This window comes from Macrosteles quadrilineatus, unplaced genomic scaffold (assembly GCF_028750875.1).
Source record: "Macrosteles quadrilineatus isolate MER2022 unplaced genomic scaffold, UCM_ALF_1.0 Scaffold_1__1_contigs__length_201487025, whole genome shotgun sequence".
Taxonomy (NCBI): Eukaryota; Metazoa; Arthropoda; class Insecta; order Hemiptera; family Cicadellidae; genus Macrosteles; species Macrosteles quadrilineatus.
In genome coordinates this window covers 114,683,710-114,709,250 of record NW_026542594.1, presented here as the reverse complement: position 1 = coordinate 114,709,250, position 25,541 = coordinate 114,683,710, and the positions used below count along the sequence as shown (strand labels likewise).

General features: G+C 33.9%; 1 protein-coding gene across 1 annotated transcript in view; it reads right to left on the bottom strand.

Moving 5' to 3' along the window:
• LOC128983583 (uncharacterized) overlaps positions 1–20,606 on the bottom strand; it is a 28,548-nt gene extending 7,942 nt beyond the window's left edge. The window contains exons 1-5 of the mRNA XM_054402920.1: positions 20,296–20,606; positions 6,400–7,002; positions 5,824–5,949; positions 3,597–3,671; positions 1,110–1,260 (exon numbers count right to left, since the gene is read on the bottom strand). Coding sequence (XP_054258895.1) covers positions 1,110–1,260; positions 3,597–3,671; positions 5,824–5,949; positions 6,400–7,002; positions 20,296–20,406 — 1,066 coding nt within the window. The 5' untranslated portion in view covers positions 20,407–20,606. The remainder of the gene's footprint in view (positions 1–1,109; positions 1,261–3,596; positions 3,672–5,823; positions 5,950–6,399; positions 7,003–20,295) is intronic.
• Between the last annotated feature and the right edge of the window lie 4,935 nt (positions 20,607–25,541).

The following is a 25,541-nucleotide window of genomic DNA, read 5'->3' as shown; positions in this document are numbered from 1 at the left end:
TTTTCCGGACACCTTTTAACCGGACATCGGTTTAACCGGACTAAACTCGACGGAAATGACATCTCTTTAACTGGACAATTTTTATCAGCACATTGGTTTAAATGGACTAGATTGGCAGGAAGTGGCCGGTACTGAAACGACTGTTCTCGTGGGAAAGATTTGAGAACAGTAATCACATGTCTAACTAAATACAATGCTCTCCTAAATTTAAGTCGAATATCACCGTAAACGGTCCGTTTTAATGAGTTTTTGGGGACGTCGGCTTAACCGGAAAACCCGTTATTCGGACTGGCCTTGGTGTCTAGGAGATCGGATAAGAGGGAGTCTACTGTATTGAGATGCTCTTCTTGTTGGGGGTAATGTTCATAGCTAATTTTGGCTAGCAGTCTTGGTATAGAAGTTAAGAAAGCAATGAGAAATTTTATATTCAGAGATAAGTTTGCTAGCACGTCTATTTGTTTCTTGAAAGCAGTAGTATTAAAATTGTGTAACAAATTAAAATACCTTAGTAAATTGACAATATGGGAGAAAAAGGATAGGATAAGCAGGCTTACCTTAAGAAATGTAGGCATCCCACTTCAATCACTACAGAACACAGAAGAAAACACAAAATAAAATAAACACTGGATATTTCAAGGCCACTGGCCCCTTTCTCAACATGGAGAGTCACATTAGATATTTGTAGTCTTCCACTGGTATAATTATAATTTGGAAGACTACAAATATCTAATGTGACTCTCCATGTTGAGAAAGGGGCCAGTGGCCTTGAAATATCCAGTGTTTATTTTATTTTGTGTTTTCTTCTGTGTTCTGTAGTGATTGAAGTGGGATGCCTACATTTCTTAAGGTAAGCCTGCTTATCCTATCCTTTTTCTCCCATATTCTCAATAAGCCCTTTCTCTTCAAACCTTAGTATATTGACAAATAGAAATAGTCGTTTCAGGTTAGAAGTTAATTTAACGTGTTGTGGCGTTTTCAATGGGATTAAGAAAGTTCACTTACAATTGAGATTATTGAGGATTGTGTATATGATGTTCTCCTGTAAATGTAGAAGAATTTGTTGATTTTGTTTCCCAACAGTTAATATGATGATTACTGTCTACACTTACGCTTAGGAATGGGAGAGGTAGGCCTACAGTGTGTGTCGACATCTTTACGTCCATAGGATTCTCTGTGATACTGAGTCTCTTCTGGGCTTTGACTCATGCATCGGAGACTTCTCTCCATAGAGATGTTTGGAGACCAATCATCTAATGGGTCCTGAAAACAATTGGTTGCATTAAGAAAAACACTAAAAAATATAGCTTTATTCTAATCTTACATCAATCACACTGCAACCTGGTAGTTTGCATCGCAGTTCCTAAAATCTGGATTATCAGTCAGTGTGGGTTATCAGCTTTTGTCAGAACATCTTTACATGGCCATGTAAATTACATTTGTACATTTTATTGTATTACATTTGCAGTCAACCATCATATCAACTTCACCAATTCATATTCATGTGCTTACTGTACAGTAATGCAACTGACATGGCAGCTAACAATCAAGTCATTACTTTCAATAAAGTTCATTAAGTCTATAAATTATTAACTTAAATTATTTAACAGGGAATTTGCCAACTCATATTATGGAAAAGAAGTTTTTACAGAAATTGTACATGCTTTCAAGTTGAGAAGACATTTCTCGAGTTAAGTGATCAAAAACATTGTAAATAAACTCAAATTACTTTCATAGTTATGAGTTATGATAATAAAAAAAAATATCCAATGGTAATAGTATTAAAAAAAAAAACTAGCAGCCAGCTTGACTTCAAAATCCGTGATATGTTTGAATTAATTTATAATAATAATTGAATCAATAATTGAGTGCCCTATTATTTTCACTGTGAGTGCAATCTCTTTGAGCCATCTTAGAATAATTACAAATCCTAATGAAACATACCATGAAAACACAAAATCTAACTCAAGTAATTTTCTTCTTTCCATTTTTAACAAATGACATTCAATATTTTACTTAAATTCACTAAAATATCAATAAAACGACTTTGAGCAATGAACAACAGCCCATAGAGGCCATGGCTTTTCCTCAAGTCTCTTAGTTCAATATTAGTGTATAAAGTTAGACAATTGTGTGCGTACGTGAGATGTGACCTCTCAGCAACAATACAGTATTTTTATATGTATTTTTTTATACAATGTGTTTGTTTTGTAATGACTGTTTTGTTCAATATTTTAAATTGTAGAAGAAGGAGGATAGCAGCTAGCTTACCTTGAAAGTGTAGGTAGGCCATAGAACATCTAAAAGATACACTATGCACACAATATTTCGTCCCCTGAGGGACATTGTCAAGTGTAGAGAAAGTGGTAGAGTTTACAAATTGATTTGAAATATACTATTTCATTGTTTAGTGTTTACAGTGAGATCAAAAAGTAAATCAGTCCTGGGGCTGGGTGTAGGTGTTACTGTGCCATCTAGGGCAATAGCTTCTTCTCTATAGATAGAGCCAAAATGATGACATTTTTTTTATTCAATTGGAAAAAATGTGTATCAAATTTCACAGCTGGATTAGTAGAAAAAAAATGTGGGACTTCTGTCCAGGAGCCAAGGTTCAAACCCAGGTAATCACATAAGGCAATTTTACGGTACGTCTAGAGTGCACGCCGATTCAGATTTTCGGCGGTTGGTTAATCTGAGTCAGATATTTTGTTGGTGGCCACAGTGGAAGCAGGAAATACACTGCTGGTACTGACTCTGTTAGCAAAGAAACAAGTCAGACGTTGTTATGGAATTGTCGGATGAGGAACTAACGTGTAAAATTATAGTGTCTGAAACTGTTGTGAAGTTACATCCAGTGAAAAAATTGTGTTCATAATATTATATATCTCTTTTCCCATAGCTAGAAATGATACATCTTCTTTCTATATTGCGTTGAATGGAGCCCGAAACCACTGAAACTTATTATTAAAACCGGACATCGTATTGTAAGAAACTAGTGTAACCTACACAAACAAAACAATTTTCCTGAGCGTTTAGTGGTAACCCTAAAAGTAAGGATGAAAAATTTTAATATTTTACTATAAAACAAAATTTATTTAATTAAATAGTAGTATGCGTAAGAGCAAAATCTGAATCAGAATCTGAAACCAGAATGAAGAATTCATTCCGGTAAGCAGGTGCCTGCGCGTGGGCTTGGAAACCGGCAGCCACTACGGCCACTACCAAGTGAATGCAAGTGCCATTCCTGCTGCCAAAAATCTGAATCTGAATCGGCGTGCACTCTGGACGTACTGTTACACATGACGATGAGTAGGTCTAGCTATTGAACTGGTGCCTAACGATTACATATATAAATCCTTGTGTATTTTGTTCCTCAAACAAAGAGAAACAACACACATATAAAATACAAGAGTAGACCTGCAAGAGTAAAGATTGAAGGATTCTGTTTAGGAATATATTCTATACAATATAGTGTTTTTATGTAAGAACCACCTCTCATTCACGTAGAAAAAAATAAAATATACTTTTTAATTAACTACTGTTGCTCCCCTTTCCAACTGTATGGTCACTGTGTACACACATTTGTTACTGTCATTTACCGTTTGAGTTGCGATGCTCCGATGGTTGAGGCTGGGGCCGTCATCACAATGGGAAGGTGAAGGGCTTCTTGACACCTACAAACCACAATGTTACACTTCATTGGCACAATAACTATTTAACAACAATGTAGCAAATAGTAGTCTAAAGAAACAGAGTTTCACTTTCCCCAACCTGTCAGTTGTACCAGCTACGGTCTTTTGCACACTCGGGTTTGAATTTCACATCAGTTGTCCCTGCCACTTGGATCCAACATAAAATCAATCCAACACTCAGAAGGTCTGCAGAACTGCCCAAAAACACATTCTTTATACAAATAAAGCTTACCTGTTCCTGTTACCATGTCTGCTCGAAGGCAATGCCTAGTGAGTAACTTTGGAACTAAAATAATTCTGAGCTAATGTAGCTAGTGAATGGCTAATGAGTTGATACACAGTGTAGGGCGGCAAGTAGTGTTGACCAGATTTTAACAATTCTGAATTCCGCAGGGTTTATGTCAACGGCATGACCCTTTATTACTGGCAAATACTTAATAACACCCTGCTGCAGCAAACCTGTGGCTGCTAATTTCAATATGCCTCGTTGAAATTTTTGTTAAAATATTTCCTTTAACACAAAAGGATATATTCGGGCTTGTTAGGGCTAGGGTTTGATGTATTCCCTATTTCAATAACAATAGGTTTAGTGAATACTTAGGTTTGCTACTACAGGAAATGTAATGAAGGCTATTGTAATAGAGGTTATTAAGTTTAGGTAAATATTCTTGGTTGCTGTCACTAGAATCGTAAATTTTAGTTTTTGAGCACAGGGATACATTATCATCACCATCCTGTTGTTTAATTTCGGAATCTTAAACTTCGGAATGACATTGCGTCGCCCATGTACTGACCCGATAGTGCCGCCTTAAAGTGAATTTGTATTGCTATGCACGACCGGAAGATCAATTCTGACTTTGTCTGTTGTTTTTGTTAAGTTACTATCTGAATATGTACAAACAGATTTTGGGTATTACATTTTGATGTTGATTAATATATTTTAAATAAGACTAGTACCAAATTAAGTTTTTCTTGATTTTTGGCAATATTTGCAGCCAATGCACGACCGGAAGATATTAACATGCAATACTATTATTAAAATATAAATGTCTTAGTACCTTGTAGATGAAATGTTCAACTATTACATATTAAAAATTGAAATTTTAAAAATTGTAAATATTTCTGATAAAATATGGGTTTTTAGCGAATTTCCCTATAGGGAATAAGCTATTACCGTAGGTCTCATGGTAAGACTTAGTCCCGGGACCGATTTACTTTTTCATTTTGATGTTCCTAGAAGCCAAAAACACCATCCGTTCAAATTCATATATATATATATATGTGTCCGTCAGCACGATAACTCGAGCAAAAATGATCCGATTTCGATGAAATTTGGTACAAACGTGTAAACCTACGTTTATTCAAACGAGTTCGTGAGCCAGCATGATCGGACCATGGGAACGGGGTTTTATGGGGGGATTTATGGGGTAAAAATTGGTTTTTCTCATTTTTGACCCTCAAAACATAAAATTTCCCAAATTTCTTCTAGACCATTTTGAAGAGCTTAAAAAAACTAATAATTCAGTATATTGAAGTGTTTTTGTATGGTTATTGGTTACGGAGAAAATTATAAATTAAAAATTCCCATGTTATTCTTATGGAGAATAGAATAAGTAAACTTTTGTAGTTTGCTTGTTTATGCATATATTTGGATAAAACTTGGCCAATCGACTTATTTTATACTAAGCTGTTAATATTTTACTGAAAAACACACTTTATTACCCTGTAGGCAGCAAACCTAGGTACTCGTTAAACCTAATGTTATTTGAATAGATTTAATTGAAAATCAAATCAGGCAAATGGAAATTCGCTTAGTCTGCAGGTTTGCTGCGGCGGGGGTATTATTTTTTGTTAAAACTTTAGAGCACATGCGCGACCGGAAGATAACAACCAATATTTTTAATATTTTTGCCCTATTTTGGTCTTACAATTTAGCAACTTTTCCAAGGTATTACATCTCAAAAAAATTATTGATTTTTTTCGACCCCACCCCCCACATATCACCCATCATCCCCATATCACAAAATTATTAAAACCAAAACATAGAGACAAACTATACCTAATCGTTAAAGTAGAATAAAATGTTTTTTCTTTATAATCAAATAAAAAGGTTACACATTTGTTAGTGTCTTACCTGTTTATACTTCTGAAGCAGCAGTTGACGTTTTTCATCCCAATCACCCAGTCCCAGCACTGTGGCTCCTCCAGGCAAATTGGGGTTAAGTGGGGAGAATTCGCCAATCCTAACCATCTTGCTATCCTTAAAATTGTATCAGAGAAATATTAAATGTAAAGGAAGTTAAGTTTATAATATACTATGTACAAAGGGGAAAAAAACTAATTATTTTGAAGTACAAAAATTGTTTTGCTCAGTGAATTAATTAAATGTACTGGCAATCTGTGGATATGCGCATCGCACATTGGAACATCATAAATTTAATGATCTATTACAACATGTGGTTCCAATTAAAAAACCATAACTTACGTGAGCAAATTGGAAGGGATCTAAATGCTAGGTTGTGAAACATTTGGGATGGGCGAATAGTTAATATTTAGTTGATGTGTTTGAGTTCGAGTTAAGGCTCTTGTCACTAGTTTCCCATGCTGAGCTTGAAAATTTCAAGCAAAAACATTTTTTGACCAAAGATTAAAAAATTATCTAGTTGAACAGAAAACCCAATAGAGCTTTAAAATGTGTTTGAGTACTTACAACAGTGTCTTTTTCACTCTCACTATAATGTGAAACTACAATTTTGGGGTGGTTGTACTTGGTTCGTAAATAATCTTCTTGTTCTTCACATGTGTATTCTTTTCCTTCCAAAAATCTATTGTCACTCTCAATAAAACTCGTGTTCTGATTTTTATCAATCACTTTTTCCAAACTATTTTGTTTGAAGTCATTGAATGATATTGAACTACACAAATTTTTTGAAATATGGCGGCTAGAGGGTATTGTCAATGGGCTTTCGGTTGAAGCAAGTTTTTCAGATAATTGATCTTTCTCTCTTTCTCTTACATCGATTATTGGGCTCAACAACTGATTAAAATCTCCTGTGATTTGAGGATAAGATCTTCGTAATTCCCTATAACTTGTTACAGTTGTTTGCTCCTTCGGTTTAGATATTTTGTCTATAAGCTTATTTATTTCTTCCTCACGAGAATTTCGTATCATATAGGGTTTTGTTTTATTCTTAGCTACACTTGTTTCACTGACATCAGCATTGTTGTATGGTTTGGAATGTTTGTCCTTGGGAAATGTGATGTTGCTGAGGAGCTGACTTTGACTACTCTCACACTCTTGACTCTTGATGTTCTGAAACAATACAGGATATCTAAAGCCTTCACAAACACTCATCTATACACAAATAACACACATTAAGTTTATGGTCATAGTGAAACTGAGAGTAACACACATATTTCTTTGTATAAATGTTGCCCAGTCATTAGCAGTAAAATCTAAGATGTAGAGCAAACAAGTTGTAGTAAAGGTTAAACATACTTGCTCGTGCTATATATATTGGTACAACTAGGCTTCCTTTACCCACTCCCACCATCTTGACCTTAGTACATAAAGATTTCAAGTAAAATACCATAAATATATTGATCTTAAGAAATCCAAATATTTTTTTTCTCATTATACACAATAAAATCATTGACATTAATTTATCATGTTCATATTTGATCCAAGTATTTGGGGTAGCGGATTTTTATCCCCCTGGAATTTTACCCCCTGGGCAAACGTGTCGCCGGAATTTTATACCCCTGGAATTTTACCCCCTGGGCAAAGCTGACGTCACTATGACGTAGTAACCTGAGTGGCCAAAAGTTTGTTCGCGGCCGGAATTTTACCCCCGCGGATTTGGAAGTCTAATGAAAATAGTCAGAGCGTGATTAATTAGATTAGCGATAAAAACCGGAATTTTACCCCCTGTCCATATAACTAGCGTTTAGGCAACTGAAGATGTACGGGCCGGATTTTTACCCCCGGAATTTTACCCCCCGGAATTTTTACCCCTGGCTGATTTTAGAAATTGAATGATTGATTTTCTTATTTCTGTTTTTAATTAATTGTAAACATTTCATTATTTAGTAGCCTATCTTTATTTATTTATTTTGTAATCTCAACTAAGTAAACAGAATTCGCTGTTTTATTTTGATCATATTAACCAACAGTTGGCTTCAGAGATCGAATCCTGACACTCGAATCTCAAAATTAATATTAAAACCCTGTTCGATTAGTTAATGTTACATATAAATTAAGATAGGCTACTTAATAATAAAATGTTTACCATTAAATTAAAACTGAATGACGATAATTAATCATTCTCACTAATTTATATCTAGCCAGGGGGTAAAATTCCGGGGGGTAAAATTCCGGGGGGTAAAATTCCGGGGGTAAAAATCCGGGGGGTAAAATTCCGGGGGTAAAAATCCGGGCCGTACATTCTAGGTTTTTATAATTTGATGTGTTCTGATTAAACTCACAACCGTGAAAATATATGTTTAATTCCGCGTTTAATCCATCGAGCTGATGTCGCGAACTCAAAAGTTCGCGGCCGGAATTTTACCCCCTGGTTTGTGACGTCACGTTTGCCCAGGGGGTAAAATTCCAGGGGGATAAAAATCCGCTACCCCGGGCAAACGTGACGTCACAAACAGGGGGTAAAATTCCGGCCGTGAACTTTTGAGTTTCACGACATCAGTTCGATGGATTAAACACGGAATTAAACGTATATTTTCACGGTTGTGAATTTAATCAGAACGCATCAAATTATAAAAACCTAGAGTGTAAAGGCCGGAATTTTACCCCCTTCATGAGGTCAGCTCAAAATTTACGGCCCGGATTTTTACCCCCTGGCCAGATAAATAAATTAGTGATAATGGTTAATTCTCATCATTCAGTTTTAATTTAATAGTAAACATTTTATTGTTAAGTAGCCTATCTTAATTTATTTGTAACATCAACTAATCAAACAGCTTTTTAATTTGAATTTTTAGATTCGAGTATCAGGATTCAATCATTGAAGCCAACTGTTGGTTAATATGATCAAAATTAAACAGCGAATTCTGTTTACTTAGTTGAGATTACAAAATAAATAAATAAAGATAGGCTACTTAATAATAAAATGTTTAAAATTAAATAAAAATAGAAATAAGAAAATCAATCATTCTTAATAACTTCTATATCCGGCCAGGGGGTAAAAATCCGGCCCGTACATCTTCAGTTGTCTAAACGCTAGTTATATGGACAGGGGGTAAAATTCCGGTTTTTATTGCTAAGCTAATTAATTATGCTCTGTCTATTTTCATTAGACTTCCAAATCCGCGGGGGTAAAATTCCGCCCGCGAACAAACTTTTGAGCGCTCAGGTTACTACGTCATAGTGACGTCAGCTTTGCCCAGAGGGTAAAATTCCAGGGGGATAAAATTCCGGAGACCCAGTATTTCATCATATGTATGATACTTCAAGAAATTTAATCTTTCTTGGTAATGTTCAAATTAATCCAACTTAATAACACAATTCATGCTGTTTAGAGAGGTTTAAAAGTAATTTTGTTTAACTAGGTGAAACCCGTCGAAATCGACGGTACTTTCAAGGCTTACGCTAATTCATCTAACTGCGATAAATTGAGTGAAATTATACATATTTTGAGCATTTAGCATTGTTTAAAGGCTAATAAGTGTAAGAGTTATTATTAGTATGTTATCTGGTATCTCTTCCTTTGGATGTACCATTAAATAGTTTTAAAATCGTATTGGTGGATCTTTTGTAGTCAAACAATTCCGCGTTTTCATCAGTGTAATGCAGATTAATCTATGATTTTATTTGAAAAATATATATATACAGTATATCTGTTTGTTGGGAAGACACGTTCTGACTTCAAAGGGAGGTATATCCGTTACAGTGTAAGTTAGATTTTTCCTTTGTCACGTCGCGTCAGTTTCTGTGCTAATGAATAACCCTCTAGCACAGTTTTGAGAAATTGGTTGTGGGGTTACTGTTAAAGCTGGAATTCCTTGACATGGGGGATGTCAGTTAGTTGTCTCAGCCTGATCAATAACATAAAGTTAAAGTTGTCAAAATAATCTCTCTAAGGAATGTTAGGTGTAGTGGTATAGCCTACTTGAAGTGAAGTTAGCTTTTATTCTTGAACTGTTAGGGGCCTCCTCATTTATATGGTCTTGGTGGCTTCATTGGCAACAAATAATGCAAATGACATAGCAATGGGACATTTCCAAAAAGCAAAAATACTGTAAATTGGCTGTTACGTATATATTGACGTTTACATATTGGTAATCAACGTATCTTATAAAGGATGATGTGATCTAGTTTAAAAGGAATATGACCTTTCTGTCATGACAGTAGCTGCTTAAATAGTATTTACTCATCAGGCCATTTTTTACAGCCAAAATGTTGTGTTATTTTCAATAATGTTACCAACCCAGTGGGCCATGGTCAGTAATATAGGCCACTGTAAATAATTTGTCAAGATAGGTACCATTTTAGGCAAGGTTTCTGTGTTTGGATGTTATTAGACACGGTAAGAGCACAATAAAATTATTCTGCAGATGAATTTTCTGTTGGAGAAATATAAGTGTGCAGTATATTGCAGTATTCCAGCTTAATGACTTTCTAAACCCTACACATGTTTCTATATAAATATTGTAAAATGTTTTATCCAGTTGCTGTAAACTACTATTAATTTAACAAAATATGGACACGGCTCAAATTGGCACCATGCCCTTCTGCACTTGTATTATTTTGTATTGTATTCCACAATCGAAGATTTTCCCAATGATTGAAAACATTTTGATTTTGACAATAATCTCATGAACCTATGATGATCTGTCTAGAATAATATGATAAAATATAGGCAAAAGAAAAGTAGTGAAAAAGGCAGACACCAACCCGTAAAATAGATATAAGATAGTTGAATAAGAAATAACTGTAAGAGTTACTGTGATAAAAGGATTTTCCACTGATTTTGTAATGGAACGTTATATTGCAAAACATGACATGATACAGAAGCAAATCAATTTTAAAATCAGAACATAACATTGCAAATACTTCTTTTGGACAATTCAGTAACTCCAAATAAATGTGTGTTGTTTAATATACAATTTAAAAATTAACAGCTGTTTCATTAAAAAGTATTATCCACATGGCCAACATGTAAACAAATCGGTGGAGGGATCTTTAAAGGCTTCTGGGGCAGAGCCCTAAGGGAATTTACTTAGTTTTTCTTTTGATAACTCATCTACAGACCAAGACCTTTCTTTGGACACCTCTACCAAGTTTCTACGCCCAGCCGTTCTCTCAAATTAGTGGAGACAAAGTTTCCAATTAAATATTTAGATTCCCCCATGTTAATCTTATGGGAGAAAACTCAACTTTGATTGAAGATCCTGTCCAAACTAATAAAGATTTAAAAAAAAGAGAGATACATTATGGTATATGGGGCAGGCCACACCAGCAAGACTTTCAAACAGATTTGCAAGTGCATTCTCTACTAAAACAAACCATGTTTATAGAAGTTATGCCTCGCACGTGAAAACGGAAAAACCAATCTCGCTGGTTAAAACTTACAAGTGTAGCCCCGGCCTAAGGATAAATACCCCCGCCGCAGCAAACCTGCAGACTAAGCGAATTTCCATTAATCTGATTGGATTTACACTAAAATGCCTCCATAAAAATAGCACATGTATTTCCTATTTAAATAGAATTAGTTTAACGAGTACTTAGGTTTGCTACAACAGGGAGGGTAAAAAAGATTTTTTTTATAAAATGATAATAATTTAGTAAGAAATAAAAGTATTTCCCAAAATCGATCAAAATATGTTCATAAACAAGCAAACTACAACAGTTGACTTATTCTCCATAAGAATAACATGAGAATTTTAAAATTACAATTTTTTATAATTTTCTCCGTAACAATTAGGCGCATAATAACGCTTCAATATACTATACTAAATTAAGGTAAACGCACCAGTAGCTGACAGTATAAGAAACTATACGCACTTAATAATCCGTGGTTTTGAATAAATAGGAACTAAAGAGATATTACGGATTTTATGTGATTCTAAATTTAGTGTAGTTTTCAAATTTGTCATACAAAAAGGGTTTTTTAAATATATTTTATAACATTTTTAAACTTAATTCAACCTTTGTACGTGTTCCAGTGGCTGACAGTGAAAAAAGTGCTTGTACCAGTAGCTGACAGTCAGTTGTCCCAGTAGCTGACACTGGAACTTAAATGTATTAGCTGCTAAACCTAAAGGTTTTATAATTTATAAGACGAATAAAATCTAACTTAATAATTAAATTATAAAATCACATAAAACGTTATTAAGAAAATTTATTTTACATATTTTAAAATAAATAATATTTACATTAAAATATATATACAGGGTGACAAAAAAGTCTGGAAACGGCTTGATATCTTTTTAACTAAATTCGTTTGAAAATTCAAACTTTTCACATCAACTTATATGTATGATAACTACTTTTTGCAAGCATTACCATTTTTTGACCTCTACCAGGGGACGACCCATGAGGAGTAGGTACATAATCTTTGATGTAAGCATAGGTTGATATGCACATTATTTTAAAGGTCTGGTCCAGTGGAGTTCATTGCCGGAAACCGCGTCAAAAAAGGTTCATCCGTTACAAAATGGCGGCTGTCCAAAGTTCTTGCGGAATATACCTACAGAGGCCTTAGTATTGGTAAATACTCATATTCAACATTAGCCGGGAAATCTGAAACTCGGTAAAATTTGTTTTGAAGATTTTATAATATTAATCTATGAGCTAGTTGACTTAAAAATACAGTTTCAGCTCTCAAGCTAATGTTTAATATGAGTATTTACCAATACTAAGGCCTGTGCGGGTATATTCCACAAGAACTTTGGACAGCCGCCATTTTGTAACGGATGAACCTTTTTTGACGCAGTTTCTGGCAATGAACTCCACTTGACCAGACCTTTAAAATGATGTGCATATCAACATATGCTTACATTAAAGATTATGTACCTACTCCTCGTAGGCCGTCCCCTGGTAGAGGTAAAAAAATGATAATGCTTGGAAAAAGTAGTTTTCATACATGTAAGTTGATGTGAAAGGTTTGAATTTTCTAACGGATTTATTTAAAAAGATATTAAACCGTTTCCAGACTTGTTTGTCACCCTGTATATATTTTATATATATTTTAAAAAAATATACATTTTTTAAAATAATTTGGCTTATAAATTAAAAAATTAAAATCATTTTATAAAAATGTGAGATCACATAAATTATAAATAGCATGCAAATTTCGATGGGTGAAACCAATTTAATATTGTGCAAGTAGCAAATATCCCCTGTCAGCTAGTGGAACTTGTATGGCTTTTGTGTACCAAAGCCTGACATTGATATAATTTTAATTCCAAAACCCCTAACGCCCCAATTTTTTCATGAAATTGTCAACAAAGGTATAATTGATAAAAATAATGAGCCTAATCATTAATACTATTTAAGAAATTTAGCGAAATGACAAAAAACTAAACTAACTTTCTTAACAATTTCATTAAGGGAATCGACTAAATGTGATGTGTACGGACAGGGTCGCTTTCAAACCACCACCATTCCGCAAGTATGGGCTAAATTTAACTGATTTTTTTGTAAACAAATCAAGAATAAACATATGTTCTTCTAACAATGCAATCATGTGTAAATATTTTTAAGAGACCACATTATAATGTTAAGAAACTCAAACTGTCAGCTTCTGGAGCACTGTCAGCTACTGGTGCATTTACCTTATTTGTTTTTTTAAGCTTTACAAAATGGTTTAAAAATAAATTGTGAAATTTCGTGTTTTTAGGGTCAAAAATGGGAAAACCCTATTTTTACCCCATAAAACCCCCCATAAACCCCCGTTCCCTTAGTCCGATCATGCTGGTTCGCGAACTCATTCAAGTTTATCCCGCCTTACACCTTCAAACCAAATTTTATCAAAATCGGACAAAAATTACTTAAGTTATCGTGCGGATGGACACACATATATATATATATATATATAAAAATTTGAACGAATGGTGTTTTTGGCCATTGGGGACATCAAAATGAAAAAGTAAATCGGTCCCGGGCTTAGGTCTTACCATGAGACCTACGGTAATAGCTACTTCCCTATAGGGAAATTCGCTAAAAGATAATATGTGAAGGATTAGCAGTTGCAGCAGTAAAGATTTGTTGACTGCCACAAACAAAACCATTTAAGATTCAAATAACAAATCATCTGCTCATGTAGTAGCATGTATACATACAAAACACGTAGTTCAAGGCTGAAAAATATTTAGCCAGCACACTGATCCAAAATCAATCAAATAGATAAAATGATGGACCCAAATATGCAACATTAGTGTTGCAATTGGTGTGTGTTATTGTAGCCTAAATGTTTTTAGGCTTTCAATATCATTAAGAAAATAATTTAAATAATAGGCCTACTTTGATTACCAATTGTCACGTTGTGTTTGTCATATCAACTGAGTTATTTATGTTTTATGTCAAGTAAAACTCATAACTTCTTATTCAGCATAGTACTGTAGGCCTTCACAGCCATTTGCAAACTCCCTATCCCATTTTTGCACTTTACTTTGGCATTGAGTTTCGGCATCTTTTTTTTTTTTTTTTGGTCAAAAAACTTATCACAGACCTTACCTTGCATGCGGTGGAGCGGAAATGCCAAGATGCCTAGAAAGCGGTGGTTAAACTAAACTGCACTAAAACAAGGTTGGCTAACAAAATATTTTTTATTTATTATATAAAATGGCAATATTTTACCAGCAAGGGCGGATAATCCGATTAACGGTTAATGTAAAGTCGGTTAAGAGGGGTCTACTGTAGTCTAGTCTATTTTTTAGGTGAAAGCAATATAATTTCTTATTCCATTGATTTATTAAAAATATTACACATAGCCTAGGTATAAGAGGGTAATGTTTTGCCATAGCATTTTTAAAATTAAAAGTCGGAACTTAATTAAATATAAACTTACAGAGCTTTTCTCCAGAGTGTTCAATTTTCTACAATAGACTTTAGGTTAAAACACATTTTGAAACAACTTCTACAAACTATTGTTTTGGTAGTAAGGTGTATCGTGTTAAATGAAGCAGAAAAGAGGATGGTCAAGCATCCTCTATGAATTGTAAGCAAATGCAAAGCACAGCAGGTAGCATGCAACATTCTGATCCAATCAATAACATGGCCTTGAGCTGTTATCCAACTGTTTGAATAACTTCAAATATTGGAATAGTCTTTCTTACCAGCAAAAGAACGGTAATTAGTTATATAGCATTTGTTCTTGATACATTTAGGCCTAATATTTAACTTTTAGGTATATTGATTAATAGGCCCAAGAGTGTTAAGTTGTCCAAATTCAGTCCTTGGTAAACATTTTTCCATTTTACATTTTTGTCTCAGCTAGACAGAATTTATGTTCCAAGATGATTTTTTTTTTTTTAACATAGTTTTATTTACAATCTGTTTTGTATTAAACAATAAGTAAATATGATGGGATTTATAAAAATTAGAATGCATGAGTTAGCAGCTAAACAGCTTTAGCACTAACAAAAAAAAAAACAAAGAAAATAAATTTCAGAGCTGCTGTACAAATCGACTTGGAAGGTCTAAAACATTTTCTCTTTTTAGTCGGTAGACATGTTCACTGTTGTCTAGGAGGTTGAGGGCCAAATGGTTCGGATGATACTCAAGCTTTGAGATGTATTTTTTACTGCAGCTCGTAACTTCTTCAGTAACAAATGGAATTTTGCAATCATTGTGAATGGTGACGTTGGATACCTACCAAGGGGCTTTCAGGATGGTTCTTAGTAATTTTGACTGAAATCTTTGTAATAGGCCTATATCCAAGTTTGATTTTGAAGCTGTTCCCCATAAAGAAATGCCATATGTCCAAATTGGTTTGAGGACAACCTTGTAAAGCAATAATTTATTTTCTATTGACAGTTTTGAATTTTTATTCATGAGCCAGGCCATTTGTCGAAACTTTGAATTTAGATGTTGATTGATTTTTAAAATATGGAATTACGTTTGAAAAAAATGCTATTTTAATCAAATTTTTACTTAGAATTGTTTGGTTTTTTATAGGCAGAAAGACAAAGCCTTATCCAGCTGAAGATTTTTAAAACTGATTACTTTCAGTTAACAGTCACATGGTCCTCTTCATGATCCCCTACGTCCTAGATTTTAACCTGTGATGTGTTTTGGACACTGAATACAAAACTGTGTAATATTAAATTTTTAAGATTCAACTTTATAGGCCCTACTTGTAAAAAATTAATGGAAAATGAGATTGTCACTGCCATCTTCTATACTAATAATAGCCTATATAAAAAATGAGATGGTGTGTGTTTGTGTGTCTGTCTGCTACTTTATAACGCAAGAACCACTGAACCGATTTAAATAAAATTTTGTATGAAGGTAGCTTAAATATACCTGGTAGCTTAAATATACCTGGTTCATATAGGCTTATTCCTGTTATCATATTTCCCTTGGGCTATGCCTCATGGGCTTCCAAAGTTTCAATGTTTACATTTTGGAAGAATGTAAATAGTCAAAAATATTAATTGAAGTCAGCTGTAAATACTATAATTTGACAGTTGAAACAACAGAGGTTAAGAGGTACAGGTTCTGCTCCCAAGATTCTAAAGTTTTATGGTTATGAGAATAGTTTAGTAAAATATTTATGAAAATATACTTATTTTCATGGAAACACAATTGGATCATTACAATGTATAGCCTAAATTATTTGGAATAATTTTGATATGGTAGCTTTTTGTTTACAAATTTGAGCTGATAAACAAATGTTTGGATCAGGATTTTTATAGGTTTTACAAACTTATATAGATATATATATGTACTGGTACAGTTTTACAAATTTAACGGACTCTTTTTTTATTTTATTATTTACAAACTAAATTTCAACTATACCTACTTTTATTCTGTCCAGAGGTAGCTAAAACTACTTATATTTTCTTCTATCAATTACTTCACATTCACTTTTTTTTTTTTAGAAACCTCCTTTAGTAGATTGTGTTTTTACAACAATGTTTAGTTGTGTGTTGATGTATAGTTGTGTACGGTACCGTTTATAGTTGTGTTCCACAACTAACATACTTTTTTAGGGCAACTTTAACTATCTGCCATCTAGACAATGTTCTGTCACAGATGTTGCTGCGATGAATCAATATTTATCAATTTCTGGATCTTACCATAGCTCACTGTTTGTGGTCACGGCAATGAACAGAAACCAAAACCACGATTGTGTAAGAAAGTAGTCAATGTGTGTGGTATCAACGATTCAGGTGTTTATGGACAGGTTACTGTACTTACATTACAGGAACTTTCTAGTTGATAATTTAGGTAAACTCAATTATTGCACAATTTTGATCTTACTTAAGATTTAAGGTTACCTACCGTACCATGTTTTAAATCGTGAAGGGCCTTGCTCTGAATTTTTGCACTGGGCCCCTACCACCTAAGACTGATTAAGTAGGTACCATGTGGTACTGTAACTTAAATTAAGAATGTTTAATATCCAGGCCTACAACTGATCAAAGGTAGGTATGGCATTGGGTCTTTAATACAACATGAGAAATACGGTACTTAAAAGTCCTTCTCCCAAAGAACCTGTGACCTGAATAAACTTAACTTAGTTATCCTTTTTGACAACTAACTTAGACCTATGCCTGCAGATCAGAAAATTTTAATCCAAAACTAACTTACCACTAAATTGTTCTCTCTAATAAGTTTGGCCTCTAATTGGGAGAACTGCGGACGGATGGGAGTTTCAAAAACTATTTCAGTGCCAAAATTGTTCACTTTGAACATTTGACCCTTAGTTGAGTACCTTGCGGAAGGACTGACGCGGACGGCTGCAAGTGGTAGTGGGTAGGCCTAAGTTTTAAGGACTGTTCACACCGGCGTAGCCAGATGTATTAATACTTTTTCGGAATACGTAGCTCTTAATGTAATTCATAGAGAGTGTTCACACCGGCGTATTAATACGTGAGCTACGGAAGCTACGGCGCTGCCGCCACGCCGGCTAGCTACGCGTAGCTCGCATAGCCGAATACGCGCATGCGCACTAGCTAACCGGGATGTCACCACCACCCTCCCTCCACCTTATAGTTAATTTATTAAGCGGTAAATGTTGGATTATAACACAAAAATTAAGAATCACTTAAAAAAATCATTAAATCACTATAACATAACAACCTTAAGAAAACTTTATATGATCAATATAATAATACTTCATCATACGAGTACCTAATGTTCACTAACATTTTACTTGTAAATCTCCTTATCAAAAAAGTCGTCTTTCTTAATATGGTTTATTATGGTTCATATTGTGTGCTGATATTTATGAAACATTAATGAATTATTTTTAAACATAGGCCTACGTCTTACTTAGGCTACACCATAGAATATTTTATCATGTAATCCATGGATGAGCAAAATTATTGCATGTTTTCTGATAATATTTATTTTATATTATAATATAGCACAAGTCTTATAGTCTACTATATACGGCCTAAAATTAGAGTGAAACATTTTTGTCGACATTAATCAACAGACTTTTCAGGGTACTATAAAAGCTGCAATTGAACCGTGACAATCTTGTCTGAAATCCATAAAACGCTAATAAAAATAAACAATAAAATTACCAAATATAAAATCATATAATAAAATAAACAAACAACAGCCGGCTCACCGGCTACGTAGCCGTCAGACGTAGCTGCGGTGTGAACAGTGCACGGGCAACGTATTAATACACCGAATACGTCTGCAGACGTCGGGCTACGCCGGTGTGAACAGGCCTTTAGGAGCGGGTGGCAACTTAGCAGGGAAGTGTTGTCAACAGCATAGAAGTAGGGATCCCAGACGTCCTCTTTTTCCCGGACACGTCCTCTTTTTGGGTACAAAACAAAAGTCCGGGGGGATTTTTGTCAATACTTTCAAATGTCCGGGATTTTGACTTTGTGAGAGAATAAAAAGATATTTCTGCAAGTATTAATATTAGAGCATATTAGCAATCAGCTTTTATAAGAAATCGTCATCATAACATTATTAAACTAAGTTAAAATACTACACTTTAATAATATCTTACGTATAAAAATGTCATTTCCTCTTTCTTTAGGTCAAATTTCGTGTATAACGTACGCTAGAAACCATTGGAAATACTGTAGAACCAAACGGAACGGAAGGCGAACAATGGGTTTCCTGCTTTGCCTGACTCTGCTGACTGTAAACTGAATAACTCTGCTCACTATACTCCGTTCAAACAGCCGTGGCACCTGACGGATTAGGAGATTTTTTTTTAAATTTCAATATTCAATCATTCATATTTAGAGCACCTGATATCATATTTAAGAATAACACTACCCAATTGGTATGTTGCTAGCCACAAAACAACAACAAAATTGTAGTGTCTCGGACTTAGATGCGGAAGGGACAGATTTAATTCCCGGCACAACCACTCACAACCACAAAAAAGTTGCACAAAAACTTTATTCTCACATTGACCCCTTGTAATGCCACTGGCGTAGAAAAAAATTAAAACACTGAGAACCAACTATTCAGGCGGTAGCAGTGACGGGACGCCGACGGTATCGTTAGTTGGGTAGTGTAGTTTGTGTAGGTTAACTGTTGCTTGCTGTGCAGGTATAATGCAGTCGTGTTGGGTGCTAGTTCTAAAACGCTTCTTAGATAAAATAGGCCTAAGTTCTCCGGTTCAAAATCATGGTCTGATTTTGGACAATTTCTGTTAAGCATGCACATTGGCACCAGTTAAAAGGGTGTTTTTGTAAATCAAACATGCTTGAATGTGTTGTAATGTTGCGGTATTCCTTTGATATTAAAACCACAAGTCTCAATAATAAAAAAAAAAAACATGACATCATACTAGGCCCTTGTACAAGTTTATTTTTTAAAAATTTGTTGACCTTTAAAAAATAAACTGTGAAGCTTGAACACATTAAACTAGGTCCTCAAAATAGCTAAAAACTAGGCTACTAATTTTAGCACGTTATTTCCAAATTTTCCCGGACCCCCCTTCTTTGCTGGGGGGTATTCCAGGCCCCCCCCAAACTAGGTGACCCCCCCCCCAAAAAATATTTGTCTAGGACCGCCCTTGGTGAGTAATTTTGTCCTCTTTTTTGATGGAGGGTCCCTGGGAACCCTACATAGAAGTACCGGTAACTTAGGGCCTATGTTACTGAAAAACATGTTCCAAACCATTATTCGGAACACCCTTTAAACTTTACCTACCGACTTCTGACGAGAAACAAAGTTTTGTTGTTAAGTTACTTAGGGTCTAAGTTACGTTAACACTAAAAAACTGGTCCAAGCATCAAATTGTTTCTTTTAAAAAATAGTGTTTAGCTTATTGGTTTCTTGGACCAATTTGTTATAATAAACACATGTTCCGAACTCCGGTGTAAATGCGGCTTTAACCACAAAATAGCCTACTTCTTATGTGAAGCATGGATAGGGTACCGGTAGCCTAAGTATAGGTACAAATAAAGGTCCCTAATTTGCTGACTCAATGACACTAACCTTGGCATTCCTTTGAAATCTTGATTTGTCATCTTCCAAACGAATTTGCTCTTCTTTGATCAAGTTATTTACGTATTTCAAGTTCAAACAATCCTCACGATTCATATCCATTTTAATAAAAACAATTATAACCGTTGTCAATAAAAACAAATATAAAAAGACACTATGCCAGCCAGTGATGCCTACATTTCAAATCTAACTTTGTAAGTCTAAATCTACACAAAATCAATACCAAATCTAACTTAGTTTTGTTATTATGTTGTTAAGTTGATACTGTATAAAGTTTGTTTGAAATACCGACAGTTCGTTTCGTTCCCTGTGTCAACCAACTGTCAACTGTCTCTTTCACGATTACTAGAAAAACCCCGGTATGGATCATAAACATCAACAAATGACGTTTTTGGCCCGAAAATAAACATGATTTAACATTGGTTAAATCAATGGAACTGCTAAAACATATGTTCAATGCTATTAGTATAGGATTCGGGCCAACAACGTCAATTTGTTTATGTTTATGATCCATGTTTTTTCTAGTAATCGTGGTCTCTTTACATTACAAACAAAACAACGAAAACGAAACAGCTTACAGTTTTTTACGGTTTCTTAATTTTTGATGTTTTTTTTTCTTTTCTGCTTTTACCAAGCGACTAGGAGGGATTTGTATCGGGGACAGCAGCTGACTTACTCTACAGATCATAGTCTATACGAGCTTTGTAAATATGATATTATAAATACTAAATAGTATCATAGATGATAGTATATAGAAAAGAAGGTTCACTTGCACTACATGCTCGTATACAGGGTGTTTCAAAAAGAATCATCCGATTTTGAAAAATAATAACTACTCATAATTGAATCCGATTTGATCGAATAATATATTGTTAGAAAGAGGGCGTTCTCGAGTTTAAGGGAAAATTTCTAAAAGTTCCATTTTTAAATGTTAACCCCACCCAAAAATCCAAAATGGCGGACATATGAAAACGGCAAAACACCTTTTTATAAACGGCTATAACTGGTAAGAGGATTTGAAAGAGTTTTCATGGTCAGGAATTAAATTTTCTACAAGACACTTTTAATCGTTTTCCGAAAATCGCACCCCTTCAATACCCCAAAAAACTCCCTACTTTCAAAAATTGGCATTTATTTTTAAATTTTCAATTGTTTTCACAATTTTTTTCTACCTAAGTAAATTTTTAAGTTAAGTTGCACAAATGCTGTGCATCTAAAGGGAGCCATATGAATCACCTGTAAATGGTATGTAAAAAAACTTTATTAGTTACTCTTTAATATAAAATTAACCTCGTGTCCATATGATTATTAGCTTTCAAATTATAAGCCTACAAAATCGGATGATTCTTTTTTGAAACACCCTGTACTATACGAGCCTATCGAAATTATAAAATAAATGAAGAGGGTTCAACCTCACTTACTCTACCGATCTATAAGTGAGCCAAGCGTACGAATTATTTTATAATTCAGGAATCGGCTCGTATAGTTTACGAGCCGAAATTCTGAATCTATCTATAATATTAAAACGAAACTGTGTTTTTTTATTTCACGATTCTGAATCATCCACTCGACGGATTTTCATGATTTTTGTGTTGAAAGAAAGATAATTTTGAGAACTAGGGAATGTCGAAGCCATAATTTTAGTTTATGGTCCAGTTTTTTAGAAATTGAGTTTTAATTTTTAAAAAGTCTAGCAGCCGACGCTAAGATTTTTAACTAGATTTTGGCATAAAATAATTTGTTTAACATAACAGCTGTAAACATTCAGCTTTTGTGTCACAAATTCAGCATTTGGATAAAAATTTAAAGACATACTTAGGGTTGACTTATTTATACTATGTGTAATGCTAATCATTGATACATTCAATTCTTCTGTAAGAGAATGACAGATTAATTAAATATACATAGTAAATTACCAGGATGTTCAAATTATTTTTTAAAGCAATCTTTGTAATCTTCGATTTGTTTTGGAGCAATATAATTTGTTTTAACTAACAGCTGGTTAAATATAAACTATGGAACTATGAGGTTATTTAGTTATTGATTATAGGAAATAGGTAAGATTAGTAGAGATAATTAGACCACAGTTTAAAATATTTTAGACCAAAATTAATTAAACCACAGTACAAATCGAGGCTCTGTACACGAGTCTTAATAAAAAAGGATAAATGCAAATTATTTTACCACTCCACTTTTCAAGTAAAGAATAGAAAAATAACAATGTTTACATGTTTTAATTCTTCATGGTAGCTTTTTGTTTACAATTAATGTTTGTCTGCTTTAACATTGTTTGGATTAGGCCCGGAAATATTATTGATGTCATAAAAAGAAGATCAAGAATAATCAGGAATCACGATTTTAAATTACCACCACAACCTCAGCTGGGTTTTATACAAAGATAAACAGATGGATGATATAGATTGAACACAACGTCAACATTGACCTAGGATACTGCAATATTAGACAAACCATCCTTTTATGAAATCGTGTTCAGTTGTGGTTACGTTTGGGGGTGCCTATATCAGCGCCCCCAAACGTGAAAATATCACTTTTTTTTATTTCAACTATGAATATATTGTAGTTTTAATGAACTATTATGGGAAATTACGATGTACATTTATTCAATGAGGGTGGGTAATTATCAAAGATAGAACTGATAACGGTATGGCTAATAAACATTGACAATTATGTCATTAGCTTTACTAGCGTGTTTACTTTTTATATTCCTGCTACATGTGACCAGTCCTTTTTTTCCAAATTAATGATATTTGAACCAAACAGCTGTTTCAAAACAAACTGTTATTGTTTTTACTTTTAGCGAATTTCCCTATAGGGAAGTAGCTATTACCGTAGGTCTCATGGTAAGACCTAAGCCCGGGACCGATTAACTTCTTCATTTTGATGTCCCCAGAGGCCAAAAACACCATTCGTTCAAATTTTTATATATCTATATATATATATATATATGTCCATCCGCACGATAACTTGAGTAATTTTTGTCCGATTTTGATAAAATTTGGTTTGAAGGTGTAAGGCGGGATAAACTTGAATGAGTTCGCGAACCAGCATGATCGGACTATGGGAACGGGGGTTTATGGGGGGTTTTATGGGGTAAAAATAGGTTTTTCCCATTTTTGACCCTAAAAACACAAAATTTCACAATTTCTTTTGAAACCATTTTGTAGAGCTTAAAAAAACAAATAATTTAGTATATTGAAGCGTTATTATGCGCCTAATTGTTACGGAGAAAATTCACAAAAAATTGTAATTTTAAAATTCCCATGTTATTCTTATGGAGAATAAGTCAACTGTTGTAGTTTGCTTGTTTATGAACATATTTTGATCAAATTTGGAAAATACATTAATTTCTTACTAAACCGCAGTACCTTTTAATATTTTACATAAAAAAAACTTTTTTACCCTCCCTGTTGCAGCAAACCTAAGTACTCATTAAACTAATTCTGTTTAAATAGGGAATAAAAATGTGATAGGTATTTCTAAGGAGACATTTTAGTTTAAATCCAATCAGGCAAATGGAAATTCGCTAAGTCTGCAGGTTTGCTGCGGCGGGGGTATTCTTTGTTTACACTTATTGATTTAGAAATTAATGCAGTGAAATTGATATAAAGGATAGGTGTGACGATTAGTTTTGATGTTAGGACATTAAAGTTAAATTAAGGTAAACGCACCAGTAGCTGACAGTATAAGAAACTATACGCACTTAATAATCCGTGGTTTTGAATAAATAGGAACTAAAGAGATATTACGGATTTTATGTGATTCTAAATTTAGTGTAGTTTTCAAATTTGTCATACAAAAAGGGGTTTTTAAATATATTTTATAACATTTTTAAACTTAGTTCAACCTTTGTACGTGTTCCAGTGGCTGACAGTGAAAAAAGTGCTTGTACCAGTAGCTGACTGTCAGTTGTCCCAGTAGCTGGCTGACACTGGAACTTAAATGTACTAGCTGCTAAACCTAAAGGTTTTATAATTTATAAGACGAATAAAATCTAACTTAATAATTAAATTATAAAATCACATAAAACGTTATTAGGAAAATTTATTTTACATATTTTAAAATAAATAATATTTACATTAAAATATATATACAGGGTGACAAAAAAGTCTGGAAACGGCTTGATATCTTTTTAACTAAATTCGTTTGAAAATTCAAACTTTTCACATCAACTTATATGTATGATAACTACTTTTTGCAAGCATTACCATTTTTTTTACCTCTACCAGGGGACGACCCATGAGGAGTAGGTACATAATCTTTAATGTAAGCATAGGTTGATATGCACATCATTTTAAAGGTTTGGTTCAGTGGAGTTCATTGCCGGAAACCGTGTCAAAAAAGGTTCATCCGTTACAAAATGGCGGCTGTCCAAAGTTCTTGCGGAATATACCTGCAGAGGCCTTAGTATTGGTAAATACTCATATTCAACATAGCCGGAAAATCTGAAACTCGGTTAAATTTGTTTTGAAGATTTTATAATATTAATCTATGAGCTAGTTGACTTTAAAATACAGTTTCAGCTCTCAAGCTAATGTTTAATACGAGTATTTACCAATACTAAGGCCTGTGCGCCGTGTGGGTATATTCCACAAGAACTTTGGACAGCCGCCATTTTGTAACGGATAAACCTTTTTTGACGCAGTTTCCGGCAATGAACTCCACTTGACCAGACCTTTAAAATGATGTGCATATCAACATATGCTTACATTAAAGATTATGTACCTACTCCTCGTGGGCCGTCCCCTGGTAGAGGTAAAAAAATGATAATGCTTGGAAAAAGTAGTTTTCATACATGTAAGTTGATGTGAAAAGTTTGAATTTTCTAACGGATTTATTTAAAAAGATATTAAACCGTTTCCAGACTTGTTTGTCACCCTGTATATATTTTATATATTTTTTTAAAAAATATACATTTTTTAAGATAATTTGGCCTAAAAATTAAAAAATTAAAATCATTTTATAAAAATGTGAGATCACATAAATTATAAATAGCATGCAAATTTCGATGGGTGAAACCAATTTAATATTGTGGAAGTAGCAAATATCCCCAGTCAGCTAGTGGAACTTGTATGGCTTTTGTGTACCAAAGCCTGACATTGATATAATTTTAAATCCAAAACCCCTAACGCCCCAATTTTTTCATGAAATTGTCAACAAAGGTATAATTGATAAAAATAATGAGCCTAATCATTAATACTATTTAAGAAATTTAGCGA